The sequence below is a fragment of the Bombina bombina genome, chromosome 1, assembly GCF_027579735.1.
Source record: "Bombina bombina isolate aBomBom1 chromosome 1, aBomBom1.pri, whole genome shotgun sequence".
NCBI lineage: Eukaryota > Metazoa > Chordata > Amphibia > Anura > Bombinatoridae > Bombina > Bombina bombina.
In genome coordinates this window covers 722532285-722555029 of record NC_069499.1, presented here as the reverse complement: position 1 = coordinate 722555029, position 22745 = coordinate 722532285, and the positions used below count along the sequence as shown (strand labels likewise).

Below are 22745 nucleotides of genomic sequence, written 5' to 3'. Positions count from 1 at the left end.
AAGGCTTCGGTTGATCAGATTTGCAAAGCAGCAACTTGGTCTTCTTTTGCATGCTTTTACTAAAATTCTACCATTTTGATGTGTTTTCTTCTTCTGAAGGCAGTTTTTGGTAGAAAAGTACTTCAGGCAGCTGTTTCAGTTTGATTCTTCTGCTTATAATTTCAAGTTTTTTTCATTATAAGATTTAAACTTTGTTTTGGGTGTGGATTATTTTCAGCGGAATTGGCTGTCTTTATTTTATCCCTCCCTCTCTAGTGACTCTTGCGTGGAAGATCCACATCTTGGGTAGTCATGGACTCTTGCTAATTACATGAAAGAGAACATAATTTATGTAAGAACTTACTGATAAATTCATTTCTTTCATATTAGGCAAGAGTCCATGAGGCCCACCCTTTTTGTGGGTGGTTATGATTTTTTTGTATAAAGCACAATTATTCCAATTCCTTATTTTTATGCTGTTCGCACTTTTCTTATCACCCACTTCTTGGCTATGGCGTTAAACTGATTTGTGGGTGTGGTGAGGGGTGTATTTATAGGCATTTTGAGGTTTGGGAAACTTTGCCCCTCCTGGTAGGAATGTATATCCCATACGTCACTAGCTCATGACTCTTGCTTAATATGAAAGAAATGAATTTATCAGGTAAGTTCTTACAGTAAATTATGTTTTTTCTGCATTCTCCTGGTATCTTTATTTGAAAAGCAAGAATGTAAGTTAAATGCCGGCCATTTTTGGTGACAACCTGGGTTGTTCTTGCTGATTGGTGGATAAATTCACCCACCAATAAAGAAGTGCTTTCCAGGGTTTTGAACCAAACGTTGGCTGGCTCATTAGCTTAGATGACCTTATTTTTCAATAAAGATAGCAAGAGAACAAAGAAAAATTGATAATAGGAGTAAATTAAAAAGTTGCTTAAAATTGGATGCTCTATCCGAATCATGAAAGAAATAATTTGGGTTCAGTGTCCCTTTAACATTGCTATACAATATGGGGTTTATTATATATTTTTTAACTTCAAGTTGAGGTTCTTGTAAAACAGGTATTAGAGCCCTTGTAGGCTAGTGGAATCTTTTCCAGTTAGGAACATTTTGCTCCTTTTTAGATAGGGAGTTTGTGATTATAAGTAGATATTATTTAAACCTATATACAGGATGAAGTAGCTTTATCTAGTTTAGATCTACACCAGAGATATAGAATGAATTATATTCTGTTAGATTCTCTTATCATTTATAATGGTATTGTCCCTATGAATGTGTATCAGCTCTGTAGCAGAATAATTAGTGCATTTGTTTGAGAATTTTTAATTTTCTTGATTTTAATAACCCCTGGATCGATCCTAAGTAGGAAATATATTAGTTGGTATAAAATATTTTAAGATTGAATATTATTAGGATAATACTTTTTTAATTAGTTTTAATCATATAAGATGTTGTATTAAAGGGACACAAAACGCAATTTTTGTCTTTAATGATTCAGATAGAGCAAGCAATTTTAAGCAACTTTCAAATTTACTCCTATTATCATTTTTTCTTTGTACTCTTGCTATCTTTATTTAAAAAGCAGGAATGTGATGCATGGGAGCCGGCCTATTTTTGATTGAGAACCTGGGTTATACTTGCTTATTGGTGGGTAAATGTCAGCCTCCAATAAGCAAGCGCTATCCATGGTGCTGAACCTAAAATGGGCTGGCTGCTAAGATTTACATTCATGATTTTCAAATAAGATAGCAAGAGAACGAGAAAAATTAATAATAGGAGTAAATTAGAAAGTTGATTAAAATTGCATGCTCTATCTGAATCATGAAAAAAAAAATTGGTCCAGTGTCCCTTTAAGATTTTATTTTTATTATTGTAAATGCGTTAGAATGCTCATGTATGCATATTTGGTATGAAGTTTGTTATGCTCCTTTATAAGAACGGACTGGAATTGCAAGAGTTAAAAAGGTTGGACTCAAGCTAACGAATAAGGACAAAGTCTGAGGCATATAAGAAGGTAAGGAGAACTTAACATCATCCTTGAAAAGTCGGCCATGCCCGGTGAAACATGCGTGGATTGGACATACGGAACTCTGACATCACTAGGAGGGTTGGGACTCTTCGCACACGCCGTTGTAAACTGCTGAGTAGTGTTTGAGAGCGTGTTTCTTTTTTTCTTTGGCCAGTAACTATACCTGAGTGACCTGTGAGTTTGAATAAATATCTCTACTTACCTGATGTTCCCTGGTTCCTCTTTACTTTTATTCACGAGCATTCAAACTTTGAGCTAAGTCATAGCTCTACCAAGTATGAGTACAATTCCTTTCACTTATCCATTATTTATCCTGGAGGACTTCAGTATTTGCTTTTCCCTTTCTTTTAAGGACTGCCTCTGCTGAAAGATCCAAGGATTTGATATCCTTATTCAGTGCTATACTACATTTTTTTATTATTTGTTCACATCTATTGTGTTTGTAACAAGTTCCCGCATCTTTATGCTATCTTGTGGTGGGAGGTCACAGCCTTGAACGCATAGAGAGGGAGAACAGGGGGAGTTATAGCCAGGCTAATTTGGAGGGGAGGATTGCCCCTCCCCTTTGTAGGTAGGCCAGAATATCTCCTAATCCCTTTAGTATAATCTCCTTGGGCAGAGGTAACTCTGCAGCAGTTTGAACGGGGCTGCTGACCTCTGTGGTTCTGGGGAGATTATCATCTTAATTGCCACCATTCTAGTTAGAAATTTTCTCAGTTTACAGTTAATTTATTACATGTTAATAAAAGTGACCAGTGATGGTCTAGTTACTTTCCCAAAAAGTTGTCATGTGGTTATATAATTTGGGTTTTGTGCCTGATTGGGTTATATCTACTGTTGGTAATGACCTGGTAGGTCTTTAATCCCTTATGTGGGTTTAAAATACTTAGGAAAGAAATACTTCCATGATGCTATTTTATGTACATCATAGAAAATTATGCCTTTTATGTGGTGGCATATTCTCATATTCTACAAAATAAAGATATGCGGGTACCTCACAGTAAAAAAAGGTGTTTTTTTTTTTTTTAAATTCAGACGAGTGCCAATAGCTAAAAAGAGCTCTAGCACAGGGGTGGAAATGCTCAGTTGGGACTGGGTTCAAGAGACATTTTAGGAGTAAAAATTAAAAAGCAATATTTTTATTTTTAAACAATGTTCTTTTACTTTTTAAATCTCCACAATAAGATTAAAAACATAGTCAAAAATTGTGCTCCTGTTGTCACTCTAGGGCACTGGTTTTCAAACCTGTCCTCAGACCTCCCTAACAGGCCACATTTTGAAGATAACTGAACTAGAGCACAGGTGAAACAATTAGCTGATTATTAAACATTTTGATTTTACCTGCTCTCATCCAAGGTAATCCAGAAAAACTGGCCTGTTGGGGAGGCCCGAGGATAGGTTTGCAAATACTGAGCAAATTAGATGCAGGCATACATGTGTTCCAATCACTGGCCATATCCTCATCTAAAGCACAGTGAGGATTTGAAGAGCACCTTTGACTGTTTTTGAACCCTTTTTAATTAGTTATAGACATAGAAAAGAAGGAATCATTTGGAATGTCATTTTAATAACCAAGTAAGTTCTCACCTTGTTAAACAATGATTAAAATGTCCAGTGCAGCTTACTGTACTATGAAAAAAGACACATAATACTACACAGAAGAAATCAAGGCAACAAGGCTAGAATATAAATAGTTTATTTGCAAAGATGTATATACCGCTAAATACAGTATTACATTCATTAAATATATTTGAAACATAAAGTAGCTGAAATAAAGAAAACATTTTGGTGTTGACATGAAAATCTTGTTATCACCAGGTCCACACAATGTAGTCTTCAGGGTAATGTGTTAATGATTGTCCCTCTGGCTAAATAGTGTCAGTTGGCTAGTTCAGAAAATACTTCATTTAATGACATTGGACAGGAGTTGCCAAGCCCTAGAGGGGTGTTTATAGACCAGAATTAAATAATTAGATGATGCCACTTTCTTTGTCTCAGTATATATTTTATTATTCACCACATTTGGATTGGAAAGAAAGGTCTACATCAATGATTTAGCACATTTTATGAAATATGAGAAAAATTCACCCGTGTCATGATGGTGCCCTTTAAAGGACACTAAAGTGTTTTTTTTTTTTTTATCTAAAAAAGAGCATTTTTAAATCTGATGTTTCTGCATTGAGAGAAAAAAACCTGTTTATGCTTTTGATGTGTGTCAGGGTCCACCAATAAGCCAAGGACATTCTGCTTGTCATCCCCTGAGCAATCAGGCCAAAAGGCTCCATTGCACTTCCTTTTCGCTTAATGTCCTTTTAGCTTAAATGTCATATGCATGTAAAGTAAATATTAGAGTTTTTTTGTCCCTTTAAGCCTGGCAAAATTGAATATAAACCATAATGAATTAATTAATTCATCTATATGCCAATTAACTAACACTAGTTAGGACTGCAGTCCATTGAAATATGGCTTAGTAAACAAAACCCAATTTACACAGTTTATTTTAGCAAAGATCCCTTTACACTTTTATTCTTCACAGTACTGGATATTATGTGTGAGTTCTTGTGAGTTTCTGAACTCTGAGATGGGGTAGGGATGAATATTCATTGAGGGATAGATATATGGGGTCAATTAATTAAACCCCGGGCAGACATGATTCGCTATAGCAAATCATGTCAACCCTGCATCGCTAAATGCCGACAGCATACGCTGTCGACATTTAACATTGCACAAACATTTCACAAGAAATGCTTGTGGTATGTCACCCCCTGCACATTTGCTGCCAATCGGGAGGGGGCTGTCAATCATCCAGATTGTATCTGATCGGGATGATTGCAGTGGCAGACAAGTTAAAGAGCAGCAGTCTTTTGACCGCTGCTTCTTCACTTATGTTTCCGGCGTGCCGGAAATATCTGGCTGAGGAAGCAGCATCCGCTGCTTATTAAATCTTCCCCTATAGGTCAACCAAATTTTTTTCAACCATATCTTCAGAGCCTAATTAATAGGTACCATCTGAGCACATGCTTATGTTAGTGCTCTCAAGAATATCTGGCCATTTAGATTTTTTTCTATCAAGAAAAATACATTATAATTTCACACGACCAGAATAATAGAAGAACATCAAACAGGTATACTATTTACAACATACATTAAAGTAAATAAATTATAAATTATGAAGAGTTTACATGTACAGGTATTTACAGAATACAATGGGTTAAGAAAATCTCTAAGAACACTGCAATAATAAATAGGCATTTTAATGAATATAAACATTTTCTCAAATGAACAAAAAACAATAATATCAACTATATACATCAAAGGTCGATGAAACTGATCAAATTTAAAGCAAGACTTAGTTATTTGGATATAAATGTATTTATGTAATTGCCTTTGATACCAAACCTTTTGTACTGGTTGTATGATTCTTACCTAATAATATACCATTAACAAAGTATATACAACTACTTAAATACAAGTGCAATTTTGTCTTTGTGCTTGACTTTCATGACCCTTAATCAATTAAGTACAAGGTTTTCTAATAATATTAATGGAAATGCCATCAACATGATGGAAAGGAAACATTACACAATATCTCAGAAAATGCTACTGGCCATTATGCGGGCTTTGTAACTACCTGTTAAAATGTGTTGATATCAGTCAGCTGATTAGCTTATACTCTTGTATTTAAAGGGACAGTTTACTCCAAAATTCTGATTGTTTAAATAGATAGATAATTATTTTATTAGCCATTCACCAGATTTGTATAACCAACACAGTTATATTATTATACTTTTTACCTCTGTGATTATCTTGTATCTAAGCCTCTGCAGACTGCCCCTTTATTTCAGGGCTGTTTATGACTTGCTTTTTAGCCTATTAGTACATTCTCATTTGCAACTCCACAGGAGTGAGCAAAGTGTTTATATATATGTATGTATATATATATATATATATATATATATATATAGAGAGAGAGAGAGAGAGAGAGAGTACACATTAACTAGCTCTGTCTTGCTGTGAAAGGCTTATAAAATGGACTGAGATAAAGGCAGCCTGCAGAGTCTTAAAATCAGGCAGAGATTTAGAGCTTTAGATGTTATAAAGTATATTAATATAATAATATTGGTTGTGCAAAGCTGGGGAATGGGTAGTAAAGGCGTTATCTATCTTTTTAAACAATAAACATTTTGTAGCAGACTGTCCCTTTAATATAAACTCATTTAAAAAAAATCTGAAAGAACAAGGTTAGAAGAAATGATGTTTTAATAAAATCGTAGACTCTGCATTTTGCTAATCTATGTAATTAAAAATCTTGCAATTGGTTTCTGGTCTCTTTAGATCTCATATTCAGCCCTTTGGAATGTTTAGCTAAATTCTGTAGGGCAATGATAGACAACCATTTTTAGTACAAAGGTTGTATTATCCTCATACAAGCTTCATACCTATGTTTAAAACCCACCTCAAATTCTGTAAAATGTTATAAGTTAACACACAGTAGATAAGGCGCTTAAATGGAGATAATGAGGCCTATTTGTCAAAGGTCTGTCGGACCTGATCCGACAGTGTGTGGATCAGGTCCGACAGACCTCGCTGAATGCGGAGAGCAATACACTCTCTGTATTCAGCATTGCACCAGCAGCTCTTGTGAGCTGCTGGTGCAAACGCCGCCCCATGCAGATTTGCGACCATCGGCCGCTAGCAGGGGGGTGTCAGTCAACCCGATCGTACTCGATCGGGTTGAATTGTGGCAATTTCTGTCCTCCTGCTCAGAGCAGGCAGACAGGGTTATAGAGCAGCGGTCTTTAGACCGCTGCTTCATAACCGCTGTTTCTGGCGAGCCTGCAGGCTCGCCAGAAACACAGGCCCTCAAGCTCCATTCAGAGCTTGATAAAAGGGCCTCAATGAACCTTGTTAGATTGTCTAATAAAATAGAGCGTGTTCTGTTTTAGAGAAAAGGACCCAGAAATTTAAGAGGATTACCTGCCTGCGCCGCAGTATGTTGCCCAAAACTGGTTTAGATTATGTATATGTATATATATATATATATATATATATATATATATATATATATAGTATATATTTGTATCACATAACTTTATTTTTATTTTTTTTAATTTCTAGAAGATATAAAGCAAAGCATTTAAAAAATGGCATTTAAATACACATTGTCATATTAATAACTTGTAAGTTCGTTGTAGTCTATTTTGAATATGTAGAATGTATGAGAGAAATTTATTTTTGTCAAAAACTTTTGAAATTTGTGTAAAAAGTGAGAATTTCCCACATTCCCTAATGCAAATGCGGTAACCTGCAAATCCAATAGCTGGTTCAGGCAATTTGCAGCATTTTGATAACCAACATTTTGCATTCCAGCCCCTCAAGCGAGTTTAGGACACAACTTTAACACAAAAGCAATAGGTGCTTAGGGGCTGATTTATCAAAGTGCAGCGGACATTTATTATTGTCTGCATTTGTTATTGCACAAGCATTTCTAGTGAAATGCTTGTGCAATGCCGTCCCCTGCAGATTTGCAGCCAATCGGCCACTAGCAGGGGGTGTCAATCAATCCGATCGTATCCGATCGGGCTGATTGCTGTCCGCCACCTCAGAGGTGGCGGACGAGTTAAGGAGCAGCGGTCTTTAGACCGCTGCTTCTTAACTCCTGTTTCTGGCGAGCCTGAAGTCTTGCGCCGAAACAGGTGTATACGGCCCCATTCATGCCGTGATAAATCGGCCCCTTAGTGTCTCTTTGATAGATAAACATTATATCATGCAAATATGATTCAAGTTAAACTTCTTCTATTGCAATGTAATTTTTTTTAAAAAAAACTTTAGAACTAAAGCTTCCAGGTATATTTGAATTTCCAAATCTTAAACCTTAGGAAGATATTTTTTAAATTTCATTTTTAATCTGCCATTATGTCATATTCAGGTTAGAAAGACATAAAAATGTGTCATGTGTTTGTTCTTTCATGTTTTTCTTTGGAGACATAGTAAATGCCAGTCAGATAAATATTGTTACAACCATCGCAAATACTGTACGGGACCTTTGTTATTTAGGGCCTTATCTAAATCACTCTGCTCTGGTGAGATTATCTAAGAAGTCTTCTCAGTACTGTGAGGTCCCTCAAAGAATTAAAAAGCACATTTGTTAGCATTAGATCTGTATATCTAGATATACAGGGTTCTGGATGTGAAGAGGAGACACCTACATTAGACTTCAAAGACTTTTCATCATTTCATCAGTTTTTGATCATTAGCCCCTTAGTGAAATAAATATGCAAAGAAATAATGGGGCTCATTTATATGTATTTCAATGCTCATCTTCAGAAGCCCAGCCATTATCTATTGTGTAGACAGAATACGTGTGTGTGTGTGTGTGTGTGTGGGGGGGGGGGGGGTTGTTTCTTTTTCTTATTTCTAAAGGTGGAATTTTTTTAGAAAGATTTTGAGGTGGGTGTTTAAAAGGTAAAGCATACTATTCTCTGGTTTGCTAAATGTCCACCAATCGTGGATAAGTAAGAAATTGCAGAAGCTAAGCACTGTTTTCCAATAGTTAACTTTGAATGGACTAATAACTTCTTCTGCCTAGTAATCTTTTTTGACTTAACTATTGAACCATTTATCTACCCCGGATAATCGCTACATGCCTTTAATCATTAACCTGTTGTCAATTCTTGTAAATTTATATGAATAAGAGCACATAAGCTTTTAGTAGAAAATGTCTTCTGGTACAAAACATAAAAAATAAAATGTAATAGTGGAAATATATGTTATAGAACATTGAATGCAATCACATTGCCTTTAGAGTTATTCTTCTGTTGTTATTTATGTTTAACTAGTTGTTCAAAGCTTGAACATGCCAAAATATGTGAGTCCAGGACTGTAATTGATCCGAGATGAATCTGTTACATTGACGAACAGTTGGTCCCCTTGTCTGAATGTGAATACTCCTCCTTGTTGGATAGAATGCAATGAGCAATCTGTAGTCTGTGATACAAAAGTGTTTGCACCTTTCAACAAGAGTTTGTCCGTTTCATGGGGTCTGCTTAAAAAGATGTTTTGTGTAAATGGTGCACGAGAAAACTGTGTTGAATTCAAACAAAAACTGACTTGGGAATAGATGTAATAGATTCCAGGAATATCCACTTGTAATTTTCCATTTGCATAGGTTATCTGCTTTCGCATTGAGGTATAACCCTTTTCCATCCATTGCAAAACTGTGAAAATGAAAACATGTAATTAATGATTTTAAAAATGGATACTATCTAATATTACTCTATGTTTGTACGTTATACACTGAGTTAAAACTAATTAAAATGTCTTTTGCCCCATACAGATGGAATACATAAGCCTTTAAACTAGTTTGTCCCATTTAGCTCTCTTTATGTCACACAATTCCCTAAATACACCTGAGCCAAATAATGAATGCAAAATTGCTTAAGGCAATAAAGTAATTCAAAATATTTCACCTATACTATAGTTTAATAAAATGTGACTACATTTTTTTTTATTGTACTAATCTTTTTTTGTATGCACAACCATTAGAGTATAACCATTTGTACTGATTTTAGGTGCAAAGTTTGATGCAGTTAGTGACTTTCCAGTTCTAATTGTCTTATATTTGTCCTTCCAAGATGCTTATAGTGTTCAAAATTGTAGAACCACAAATTGCTATAGTTGTCTAATTAGTATTCCTTTTAGGGAAAAGTAAATATACCATAATGTACTCAAGAATCAACTGAAGAACCCCCTTTCAAAAGGGCTGGAGTTTATCTATCACCCATCCCCATTTGGAAGGGAAGTTGATTCATGCTGCTGCCTCTTGTTTATCTAGATTTTAGTATTGAACTGTTGAGTATACTGTAGGTGGTTGTTTCTAAAGACAGAGTAGCTATTTCAAAGCACAACATAAAGGTAAAAGAGCATTTTGTAAACAAATTAATATATTCCAGCAGGAACAATGGATCATTATGAACATATTAAAGTTGAGCCAAAAATTAAAATGGTAATGTCTCTAAGTATAAGTATATATATTTTATGAACCATTAAATACTTATATGCACAGACATGCAGTCATAATTTTCCGACAACCATTTAATTCTTATGTCAAGCATGTAAATAACATCATAAAGGTAAGAGGAAAACATTCTCAAAAACCCTTGAAACTATAATTTAAAATCTAAACGTATAAGAACACAATAGGACAAAGTGTGCTATACACTTCATGCAAAGAGATATACATGTACATTTTAGTGCTTAGAGAGTCCAATAGATTGGTATGAACTTCAAAGGGTTTAAAACAAAAATGATAATGTATATGAACCTATGCAGAGAATGAAACCTTACATTGTCAAAAGGATCTAATATTTAGTGAGAAATTAAAACTACAAGTGCAATATAATATAGCGCTGCGGAATCTGTTGGCGCTCTATAAATAACCGATAATAATAATAATAATAATAGTAGTCCTAAAGCCTGTTTACACAGGCCATTTTTTGCAGTACAGCGGTCCCACCCCTCTCTCCCTCTCTTTTGCTCCCTCTCTCCCCCCTCTCTTTTGTTCTCTCTCGCTCTCTCCCCCTTTCTTTTGCACTCTCTCTCCCCCTCTTTTTTGCTCTCTCTCCCCCCTCTTTTTTGCTCTCTCTCTCCCCCCTCTTTTGCTCTCTCTCCCATCTCTTGCTTTCTCTCCACCTTTATTTGCTCTCTCTCCCTCCCCCTCTCTTTTGCACTCTCTCTGTCCCCCTTTTTTTTGCGCTCTCTCTCCCTCTCTCTTTTGCACTCTCTCTCTCTCCCATCTCTTTTGCTCTTTCTCCCCCCTCTCTTTTGCTCTCTCTCTCTCCCGCCTCTCTTTTGCTCTCTCTCCCCCTCTCTTTTGCTCTCTTTCCCCTCTCTTGCACTCTCTCTCCCCTCTCTTTTGCTCTCTCTCTCCCCCTCTCTTTTGCGCTCTCTCTCCCACTCTCTTTTGTGCTCTCTCTCCCCCCTCACTTTTGCGATCTTTCTCCCCCTTTATTTTGCTCTGTCTCCCCCCCTCTCTTTTGCAATCTTTCTACCCCCTCTCTTTTGCTTTCTCTCTCTCTCTTTCTCCCCCCTCTCTCTCTCTCTCTCTCTCCCCTCTCTTTTTCTCTCTCTCAACCCCCTCGATTTTGCTCTCTCCCCCCTCTTTTGCTCTCTCTCTTCCCCTCTCTTTTGTTCTCTCTCCCCCCTCTCTTTTGCTCTATCCCCCTCTTTCTTTCATGTAATTAGCAAGAGTCCATGAGCTAGTGACGTATGGGATATACATTCCTACCAGGAGGGGCAAAGTTTCCCAAACCTCAAAATGCCTATAAATACACCCCTCACCACACCCACAATTCAGTTTTACAAACTTTGCCTCCGATGGAGGTGGTGAAGTAAGTTTGTGCTAGATTCTACGTTGATATGCGCTCCGCAGCAAGTTGGAGCCCGGTTTTCCTCTCAGCGTGCAGTGAATGTCAGAGGGATATGAGGAGAGTATTGCCTATTTGAATGCAGTGATCTCCTTCTACGGGATCTATTTCATAGGTTCTCTGTTATCGGTCGTAGAGATTCATCTCTTACCTCCCTTTTCAGATCGACGATATACTCTTATATATACCATTACCTCTGCTGATTCTCGTTTCAGTACTGGTTTGGCTATCTGCTATATGTAGATGAGTGTCCTGGGGTAAGTAAGTCTTATTTTCTGTGACACTCCAAGCTATGGTTGGGCACTTTGTTTATAAAGTTCTAAATATATGTATTCAAACATTTATTTGCCTTGACTCAGAATGTTCAACTTTCCTTATTTTCAGACAGTCAGTTTCATATTTGGGATAATGCATTTTAATTTAACATTTTTCTTACCTTAAAATTTGACTTTTTCCCTGTGGGCTGTTAGGCTCGCGGGGGCTGAAAATGCTTCATTTTATTGCGTCATTCTTGGCGCGGACTTTTTTGGCGCAAAAATTCTATTTCCGTTTCCGGCGTCATACGTGTCGCCGGAAGTTGCGTCATTTTTTGACGTTATTTTGCGCCAAAAGTGTCGGCGTTCTGGATGTGGCGTCATTTTTGGCGCCAAAAAGCATTTAGGCGCCAAATAATGTGGGCGTCTTATTTGGCGCGAAAAAATATGGGCGTCGCTTTTGTCTCCACATTATTTAAGTCTCATTTTTTATTGCTTCTGGTTGCTAGAAGCTTGTTCTTTGGCATTTTTTTCCCATTCCTGAAACTGTCATTTAAGGAATTTGATCAATTTTGCTTTATATATATGTTGTTTTTTCTCTTACATATTGCAAGATGTCTCACGTTGCATCTGAGTCAGAAGATACTACAGGAAAATCGCTGTCAAGTGCTGAATCTACCAAAGCTAAGTGTATCTGCTGTAAACTTTTGGTAGCTATTCCTCCAGCTGTTGTTTGTATTGATTGTCATGACAAACTTGTTAAAGCAGATAATATTTCCTTTAGTAAAGTACCATTGCCTGTTGCAGTTCCTTCAACATCTAAGGTGCAGAATGTTCCTGATAATATAAGAGATTTTGTTTCTGAATCCATAAAGAAGGCTATGTCTGTTATTTCTCCTTCTAGTAAACGTAAAAAATCTTTTAAAACTTCTCTCCCTACAGATGAATTTTTAAATGAACATCATCATTCTGATTCTGATGATTCCTCTGGTTCAGAGGATTCTGTCTCAGAGGTTGATGCTGATAAATCTTCATATTTATTTAAAATGGAATTTATTTGTTCTTTACTTAAAGAAGTACTAATTGCTTTAGAAATAGAGGATTCTGGTCCTCTTGATACTAATTCTAAACGTTTAGATAAGGTATTTAAATCTCCTGTGGTTATTCCAGAAGTTTTTCCTGTTCCTAATGCTATTTCTGCAGTAATTTCCAAAGAATGGGATAATTTGGGTAATTCATTTACTCCTTCTAAACGTTTTAAGCAATTATATCCTGTGCCGTCTGACAGATTAGAATTTTGGGACAAGATCCCTAAAGTTGATGGGGCTATTTCTACCCTTGCTAAACGTACTACTATTCCTACGTCAGATGGTACTTCATTTAAGGATCCTCTAGATAGGAAAATTGAATCCTTTCTAAGAAAAGCTTATCTGTGTTCAGGTAATCTTCTTAGACCTGCTATATCTTTGGCTGATGTTGCTGCAGCTTCAACTTTTTGGTTGGAAACTTTAGCGCAACAAGTAACACATCGTGATTCTCATGATATTATTATTCTTCTTCAGCATGCTAATAATTTTATCTGTGATGCCATTTTTGATATTATCAGAGTTGATGTCAGGTTTATGTCTCTAGCTATTTTAGCTAGAAGAGCTTTATGGCTTAAAACTTGGAATGCTGATATGGCTTCTAAATCAACTTTACTTTCCATTTCTTTCCAGGGTAACAAATTATTTGGTTCTCAGTTGGATTCCATTATTTCAACTGTTACTGGTGGGAAAGGAACTTTTTTACCACAGGATAAAAAATCTAAAGGTAAAAATAGGGCTAATAATCGTTTTCGTTCCTTTCGTTTTAACAAAGAACAAAAGCCTGATCCTTCATCCTCAGGAGCAGTTTCAGTTTGGAGACCATCTCCAGTCTGGAATAAATCCAAGCCAGCTAGAAAGGCAAAGCCTGCTTCTAAGTCCACATGAAGGTGCGGCCCTCATTCCAGCTCAGCTGGTAGGGGGCAGGTTACGTTTTTTCAAGGAAATTTGGATCAATTCTGTTCACAATCTTTGGATTCAGAGCATTGTTTCAGAAGGGTACAGAATTGGTTTCAAGTTGAGACCTCCTGCAAACAGATTTTTTCTTTCCCGTGTCCCAGTAAATCCAGTAAAAGCTCAAGCATTTCTGAAATGTGTTTCAGATCTAGAGTTGACTGGAGTAATTATGCCAGTTCCAGTTCCGGAACAGGGGATGGGGTTTTATTCAAATCTCTTCATTGTACCAAAGAAGGAGAATTCTTTCAGACCAGTTCTGGATCTAAAAATATTGAATCGTTATGTAAGGATACGAACGTTCAAGATGGTAACTGTAAGGACTATCTTACCTTTTGTTCAGCAAGGGAATTATATGTCCACAATAGATTTACAGGATGCATATCTGCATATTCCGATTCATCCAGATCATTATCAGTTCCTGAGATTCTCGTTTCTGGACAAGCATTACCAGTTTGTGGCTCTGCCGTTTGGCCTAGCTACAGCTCCAAGAATTTTTACAAAGGTTCTCGGTGCCCTGCTGTCTGTAATCAGAGAACAGGGTATTGTGGTTTTTCCTTATTTGGACGATATCTTGGTACTTGCTCAGTCTTTACATTTAGCAGAATCTCATACGAATCGACTTGTGTTGTTTCTTCAAGATCATGGTTGGAGGATCAATTTACCAAAAAGTTCTTTGATTCCTCAGACAAGGGTAACCTTTCTGGGTTTCCAGATGGATTCAGTGTCCATGACTCTGTCTTTAACAGACAAGAGACGTCTAAAGTTGATTGCAGCTTGTCGAAACCTTCAGTCACAATTATTCCCTTCGGTAGCCTTATGCATGGAAATTCTAGGTCTTATGACTGCTGCATCGGACGCGATCCCCTTTGCTCATTTTCACATGCGACCTCTTCAGCTCTGTATGCTGAAGCAATGGTGCAAGGATTACACGAAGATATCTCAATTAATATCTTTAAAACCGATTGTTCGACACTCTCTAACATGGTGGACAGATCACCATCGTTTAATTCAGGGGGCTTCTTTTGTGCTTCCGACCTGGACTGTAATTTCAACAGATGCAAGTCTCACAGGTTGGGGAGCTGTGTGGGGATCTCTGACGGCACAAGGAGTTTGGGAATCTCAGGAGGTGAGATTACCGATCAATATTTTGGAACTCCGTGCAATTTTCAGAGCTCTTCAGTTTTGGCCTCTTCTGACGAGAGAATCGTTCATTTGTGTTCAGACAGACAATGTCACAACTGTGGCATACATCAATCATCAAGGAGGGACTCACAGTCCTCTGGCTATGAAAGAAGTATCTCGAATTTTGGTTTGGGCGGAATCCAGCTCCTGTCTAATCTCTGCGGTTCATATCCCAGGTGTAGACAATTGGGAAGCGGATTATCTCAGTCGCCAAACGTTGCATCCGGGCGAATGGTCTCTTCACCCAGAGGTATTTCTTCAGATTGTTCAAATGTGGGAACTTCCAGAAATAGATCTGATGGCGTCCCATCTAAACAAGAAACTTCCCAGGTATCTGTCCAGATCTCGGGATCCTCAGGCGGAGGCAGTGGATGCATTATCACTTCCTTGGAAGTATCATCCTGCCTATATCTTTCCGCCTCTAGTTCTTCTTCCAAGAGTAATCTCCAAGATTCTGAAGGAATGCTCGTTTGTTCTGCTGGTAGCTCCGGCATGGCCTCACAGGTTTTGGTATGCGGCTCTTGTCCAGATGGCCTCTTGCCAACCGTGGACTCTTCCGTTAAGACCAGACCTTCTGTCACAAGGTCCTTTTTTCCATCAGGATCTGAAATCCTTAAACTTAAAGGTATGGAGATTGAACGCTTGATTCTTGGTCAAAGAGGTTTCTCTGACTCTGTGATTAATACTATGTTACAGGCTCGTAAATCTGTATCTCGAGAGATATATTATAGAGTCTGGAAGACTTATATTTCTTGGTGTCTTTCTCATCATTTTTCCTGGCATTCTTTTAGAATACCGAGAATTTTACAGTTTCTTCAGGATGGTTTAGATAAGGGTTTGTCCGCAAGTTCTTTGAAAGGACAAATCTCTGCTCTTTCTGTTCTTTTTCGCAGAAAGATTGCTATTCTTCCTGATATTCATTGTTTTGTACAAGCTTTGGTTCGTATAAAACCTGTCATTAAGTCAATTTCTCCTCCTTGGAGTTTGAATTTGGTTCTGGGAGCTCTTCAAGCTCCTCCGTTTGAACCTATGCATTCATTGGACATTAAATTACTTTCTTGGAAAGTTTTGTTCCTTTTGGCCATCTCTTCTGCCAGAAGAGTTTCTGAATTATCTACTCTTTCTTGTGAGTCTCCTTTTCTGATTTTTCATCAGGATAAGGCGGTGTTGCGAACTTCTTTTGAATTTTTACCTAAAGTTGTGAATTCCAACAACATTAGTAGAGAAATTGTGGTTCCTTCATTATGTCCTAATCCTAAGAATTCTAAGGAGAAATCGTTGCATGCTTTGAAATATTATGTTGAAGCTACGAAATCTTTTCGTAAGACTTCTAGTCTATTTGTTATCTTTTCCGGTTCTAGAAAAGGCCAGAAAGCTTCTGCCATTTCTTTGGCATCTTGGTTGAAATCTTTAATTCATCTTGCCTATGTTGAGTCGGGTAAAACTCCGCCTCAGAGAATTACAGCTCATTCTACTAGGTCAGTTTCTACTTCCTGGGCGTTTAGGAATGAAGCTTCGGTTGACCAGATCTGCAAAGCAGCAACTTGGTCCTCTTTGCATACTTTTACTAAATTCTACCATTTTGATGTATTTTCTTCTTCTGAAGCAGTTTTTGGTAGAAAAGTACTTCAGGCAGCGGTTTCAGTTTGAATCTTCTGCTTATGTTTTTCGTTAAACTTTATTTTGGGTGTGGATTATTTTCAGCAGGAATTGGCTGTCTTTATTTTATCCCTCCCTCTCTAGTGACTCTTGTGTGGAAAGATCCACATCTTGGGTAGTCATTATCCCATACGTCACTAGCTCATGGACTCTTGCTAATTACATGAAAGAAAACATAATTTATGTAAGAACTTACCTGATAAATTCATTTCTTTCATATTAGCAAGAGTCTATGAGGCCCGCCCTTTTTTTGTGGTGGTTATGATTTTTTTGTATAAAGCACAATTATTCCAATTCCTTATTTTATATGCTTTCGCACTTTTTTATCACCCCACTTCTTGGCTATTCGTTAAACTGAATTGTGGGTGTGGTGAGGGGTGTATTTATAGGCATTTTGAGGTTTGGGAAACTTTGCCCCTCCTGGTAGGAATGCATATCCCATACGTCACTAGCTCATGGACTCTTGCTAATATGAAAGAAATGAATTTATCAGGTAAGTTCTTACATAAATTATGTTTTTTTGCTCTCACTCCCCTCTCTTTTGCTCTCTCTTCCCTCTCTTTTGCTCTCTCCCCCTCTCTTTTGCTCTCTCTCCCCTCTCTTTTGCTCTCTCTCCCCTTTTGCTCTCTCTCTCCTCTTTTGCTCTTTCTCCCCCTCTCTTTTGCTCTCTCCCTTCTCTTTTGTTCTCTCTCCCTTCTCTTATGCTCTCCCCCCCTCTTTTGCTCTCTCTCCCCCCTCTTTTGCTCTCCTTCCCCTCTTTTTTGCTCTCTCTCCCTCCTTTCTGTTGCTCTCTCTCCCCCTCTCTGTTGCTCTCTCTCTCACGACCATGGCCACACCCCGCCCCTGTCACGCTGACCCCGCACCTGTCACGCCCGCCCTGTCATGCCCGCCCTGTCCTGTCACTCCTGCCCCGCCCCGTTATGCCCTGCTGTCCCCGTCCCTATCATGCCTACAGTTGTAGACAGGTCAGTTTGTTGAAGGCCAGGTGTGTTTGTCCTCGCGCAGTCTCTACTGCGCATGACAGATTTGGACAACCACACTTGGCTTTTTATATTATAGGATATTCACACACTTTAAAATCTAAAGTATCCCCCAATATAATTTATTATTAAAAATTGTATTCTTCTTTTTAGAATTATTATTAATAATAATAATATAATATCTAACAACTTATATTCAAAGCCCAAATAGATATCAGCTTATATTGTTTTTAATAAGTTTTTTGAAAACGTAAGGTGTCATTCCCTACTTAAAGGAATAGTCAAGTCAAAATGAAACTTTCATGATTCAGATAGAGCATGCAATAATTTACTCCGATTATAAATTTGTCTTTATTCTCCTTGTATTTTTATTTGAATGTAAGTTTAGGAGCCAGCCCATTTTTGGTTCAGAACCTGGGTAGCGCTTGCTGATTGGTGACTACATTTAGACACCAATCAGAAAATGCTACCCAGGTTCTCCTTTGCTTACATTCTTGCTTTTTTCGAATAAAGATACCAAGAGAACGAAGAAAAATTGATAATAGGAGTAAATTAGAAAGTTGCTTAAAATTGCAACGCTTTATCTGAATCACGAAAGTTTCATTTTGACTATATTATTACTTTAAGCACAAACAAACTTCTTGCAGTATAAGGGTTATAACTGTATTTCGTTTATATATTGTTTTGGGATTAAATTTTTTTTTAAAGAAAAGGTATTAACTCATTATTTGTGCTAGTTAAAAAAGAGGTTATAAGCTTGCCCTGAAGCAGGAGTTTCTAAGAATGTCTTCAGGGATTGTGGCCTCATTCCTCAGCAATTCACACGTAACTCTTTACTTTTGTTAAGGGGTAATCCTAGCTAGGATGGCTCTTTAGAAGCCCCTTTTTTACTCTATTTTCAGTACAGCTGAGTTGAGAGATCTCAGCAGTCACTTCCTGTCTTATATCTAACAGCATTTCTTCACTGCTTGTGTTCTACTTGACACTGCATTTCCAATAAATCTCAGTACTTCCTGCTCGTGGTTTAATTCTTGGTATTCTTCCTTATCACAGCACATTGGTTTCTATGCCTAGCAAACCATTTCCAGAAGCCTTGGCCTGTGTTTGGCCCTAAGTTGCTGCTACAAGTGCTGATCCATTGCCTATCATATCTAGCTGATTCTTTGGATCACTCACCCTTGGCTAGTTTTAGCTTTTGTCAGCTCTGTGCTTATCCAGTTTATTGTTAGAATTGAATACCTCTGTGTCACTGATTGTTTCTATGACTCCAACCCTTCTGCTACTGCACTGATGCTCCTACCCACCACCTGCACAGCTGACCTATGTTTTATAGCTCTGATGATCAGATCCTATTCTATGGTTTTTTACCTTTTGGTACAGCACTACAACTGATTCTATACTAGGAACACAGCTCACGGAGCAAAAGACAGGCATGAAAGGGGAAGCAACAGTAGCTGTGTCCAAAAGAAAGGGAAACCTGTTCCTGCCCACTGTTTCTGATGCAGGTGTTACCCTCTCTTGCATTGCACAATACAGTGAGCATTTAAGTACCTAGACAGACATCCCAACCTGCAAAAACTAATTTCAGGGAGGTGGCTTCACCCACTACTGCACCGCCCCCCCCCCAGTTATATATTGGACACCTTCAAACCCTAAATAAGATAGAGACTTATCATTAAAGTAGCTTCCCACTAAAGTCACATTAAAAAAAGTAGCTTTATTGCACAACCACATACAACAAACCTATTTTCCAGTGATTGTACGCTTGTTGAATGCTCAAATATTTTAGAATACAAAGTTTAATTATATGCAGTAAATTAGGTAGTATTTGTGTTTTTATTTTATTAAAATCAGTGGGGGCTTTTTGGTTACTGGTGCATGCTTTGAGGGTTCTATGACGTCCCAGCAACTAAAGGCATTCCTTGAAGAAACACTTTTCCGGATTTGGGTCACATTGGATCAAAGTACTTGGAGTTTCAGGGAGATTGCACTCCATTTGCTGGCATCAGGGAGCCGCTATTACAATCAGGGAGACTCCCTGAACTTGAGGGAGAGTTGGGATGTCTGCATAGAAGCCTTGCCATTCAAGCATTCAGACCCAGTGTACTTACTATTGCTTCCCTTTAAATATCTGATCATAGAGTGATGGGCAGCAGTAGCTTTGCATTTGATATGAAATCTCACTTGGGCATTAGGCTGACAAAATGGTGTTGCAGGGATCATGTATCTATACTGGCATAATGAGGGCTGCTCAGTGGTTATATATCAGGCTTAATACAGTCTTCAAGGGCTATGATCTTGGCTCTTGCTTGGATAAAAAGCTCACATAAGACTCAGAAAAGACATTGCATCTGGTCTATGGTCTCATTTGAACCTATAGATGACAAAATGTGGGCCACAGGGTCAGTGCATACGATCTGTCATATTGTTCCCTTCAGGGCCATGTATCTGATCTTAAGTTTTAGGGGCCACTATTATTATGATGATGATTATTATTATTAATTATGATATTGTTAAATAATATAATTATCACAGACAACAACTGCCAAACAATGCATTGTATACTAATATTATGATGGTGGCTAGCCTTGTGCAGACTAAAGCACAAATTGTCTCCTCCAAATATAGTGGCTAAAGTTTGGTTATTGAATAACAGTTGCATAAAAAAGGATGTTAAGTTGGTTGAAAAACGTTTAGACCTGGCTGACAGGTCATTCTAATCTTGTAACATAAATGTGTTTACTGTCGCTTTAACCAGTTCCTGGCATTATGTAAATCATTGCCTAACCTCTCGGCCCAGCACCTGCCTCAGATGTTAATCAGCTAAAATATAAAAGTACTTAGATTTTTTTTTTAAGTTGAAAATATATTTTAGCACGAATAGTGTGATGTTTCCGGAAATAAACAGAAAACAATCAAGCAACTTTCTGGTTATGAGGTTTGCATCTTGTATCACACAATCAACTCAGGAAATGATTCTCAGAATTGCCCTGATGTGTTTTAAAATACCCGTAAATGCAGCCATTTTAAAGACTACAGGAATACAGGGTTTTTTGTTTGTTTGTTTGTTTTTAGTTTAATTTAAGTTACAAGTTGGACAGCAGGATGTTACCTTCTAATTTCACTTACACACCTGTAACTATTTACCTCACATTTAAGTTTACTATTAAAGGACAAAAAAAAAAAAAAAACTGTTGCAAAACTACAACTTTACAGTTTGATATATCTAAATTTGACTTGATGAGAAAAATTAAACTGGGTGAAGAGGACAATGTGTGGGATGTGTAAAGTTAAAAAAAAAAGTATGGGGGGCGTGTCCGAGCAGCGTACCTAGCAGGACGCATCTACTGAGAGCTCTGAAAGAAACCTCAAAAATCCGCCGATTAAAGAGCATTTAACAGCCAAATCAAGCTTATAATTAGGCATATAACAGCCGCAGTGGTCACAATAGAAACATTATACAGCTTGATTCCTGTTTTCATGACATCAGGGCTACAGATCGGCAAGTTAAGACCTAAGGCGGCGGCCTACATATAGGTAACGACCCCCCCCGGTTAAACCGGGTCTACAGTGCTGGCAGCAGTCGTCTGCCTTACTGACTTTTATATCATAATACAAGGCTTTTCTACTTATAAAGGGAGAAATTTACAAATATAACTTCAGTGTATATGCATTCAGCTGAAAACTAAAATGGCGGGTGTGGCGGGACAATGTTTTACACAGGACTCCGACCCACGCCTAGAAAGATTTGAACGCCTTGTGACCCAGCTGATGGACAAGGCCCCTTATGATTATTTAATACTACGGGTGCCCCCTGCCGCAACTGATCCAACTGAAGCAAAGCACATCGGAGGCACAACACCCGCACCCCACATGGTGTCACATAAATCACAAAGAGGCCCGCAAGCAGTACAGAGAGATGCTAAGACAGCTTGCAAAGAAAAGAGGGGAACCCAGCTTAAAATGAGTCCAAAAGAGATCACCTGGCAGAGAGTACCCTCACCAAGAGAACCGGCCCTATGGCTAACGAGCAGAAAGGTAATACAGCTCACGGTGGGGCGGAGACTGGACATTGCCAGGAAGGTGCTGTGTCCACTGGAGTCGGAAGGTTTTGCGACCCGCAGCGCATCAGAGACTCCTTGGAAGCTGATGGAACGACTCCCTGCATTTCAGCTACCACACAGACACCAATATCGCTCACGCTTACTCAAAGCAGATGGGACATGTGTTTTGATGCTCTGCGGGGGCCACATCTCTAGATCCGGGGTAGGGTAGCATGCGGATACCCTCTCTGGCAGGAACGCTTAGCCCAACATGATGCTACCTGCACCCACAGGGTAAATGTACTATAGTTAACTTACCACTAGATCTCCTGGCAACTTGTGGCATGAACTGCCCATCAGCTTTATCTACAGCCATATCTTCAAGTTTAGCAAAGACTATTCGCATTAGGCTGCATGAATAGGATTAACAGTTTAAAGTTGTATTATAACAGTGCCTGGTCATCTGCAATAAAAGGCTCAAGGATTTACCTTTCTAAAACCCCCTTAGTATAACATGTGCCACATATTCCTATATCCTACACTGTATATAGTATTTTTGCCCTATAAGGAGCTAGATAGAGTGTTTTTGGCCTTTAATTACTATAAATCACTATACCCCTACATTATAAAACTCCCTGGGACCCATGTGCTGATTTAAAACCTTAAAGCCATGCACAAAAAATGTTTTGTTGTATTAACTGTTATGAGTGGTGATAATTGTATATCCCTATGTTGATTTTGTTTTTGCACAGTGCAAACCCTCAGTTTATCTCTCTTCTGCTAAATGTTAACCCCAAGGACTTAAACAAGCATCAAGTCTGGTCCAAGAGAGACCTGTATAGCTATTAATGGGGCTGAAAATGGAGGACTTTCAATATCGTAGATTAATTGCAGTCAGATTTAACATGTTTATTTATTGTGTTATGTCTAACATACAAACTGCCTGTATCACTTTTCCTCAATAAAAAAAAAAAAAAAAAAAGTATAGTTCGATTTTAAAACAATGGTTAATAAAAGTGTAACATATAATACATTAAAGAAAGGAGAACAACATCAAGTTAGGAATCATAATCAAAAAACCTTTCCATGATAAATGATAGAAGGGAAGTAACTAGAAAGCTGTCACTTAAGTTCAGTTGGCACCAAAGTTACGTT

The 22745-nt window shown here is 37.9% G+C and overlaps 1 protein-coding gene across 1 annotated transcript in view; it reads right to left on the bottom strand.

The window, feature by feature from the left end:
* Window positions 1-8824: 8824 nt before the first annotated feature.
* Window positions 8825-22745, bottom strand: part of CD40LG (CD40 ligand) — a 62013-nt gene continuing 48092 nt past the window's right edge. Inside the window, exon 6 of the mRNA XM_053714552.1 lies at window positions 8825-9222. Coding sequence (XP_053570527.1) covers window positions 8849-9222 — 374 coding nt within the window. The 3' untranslated portion in view covers window positions 8825-8848. The remainder of the gene's footprint in view (window positions 9223-22745) is intronic.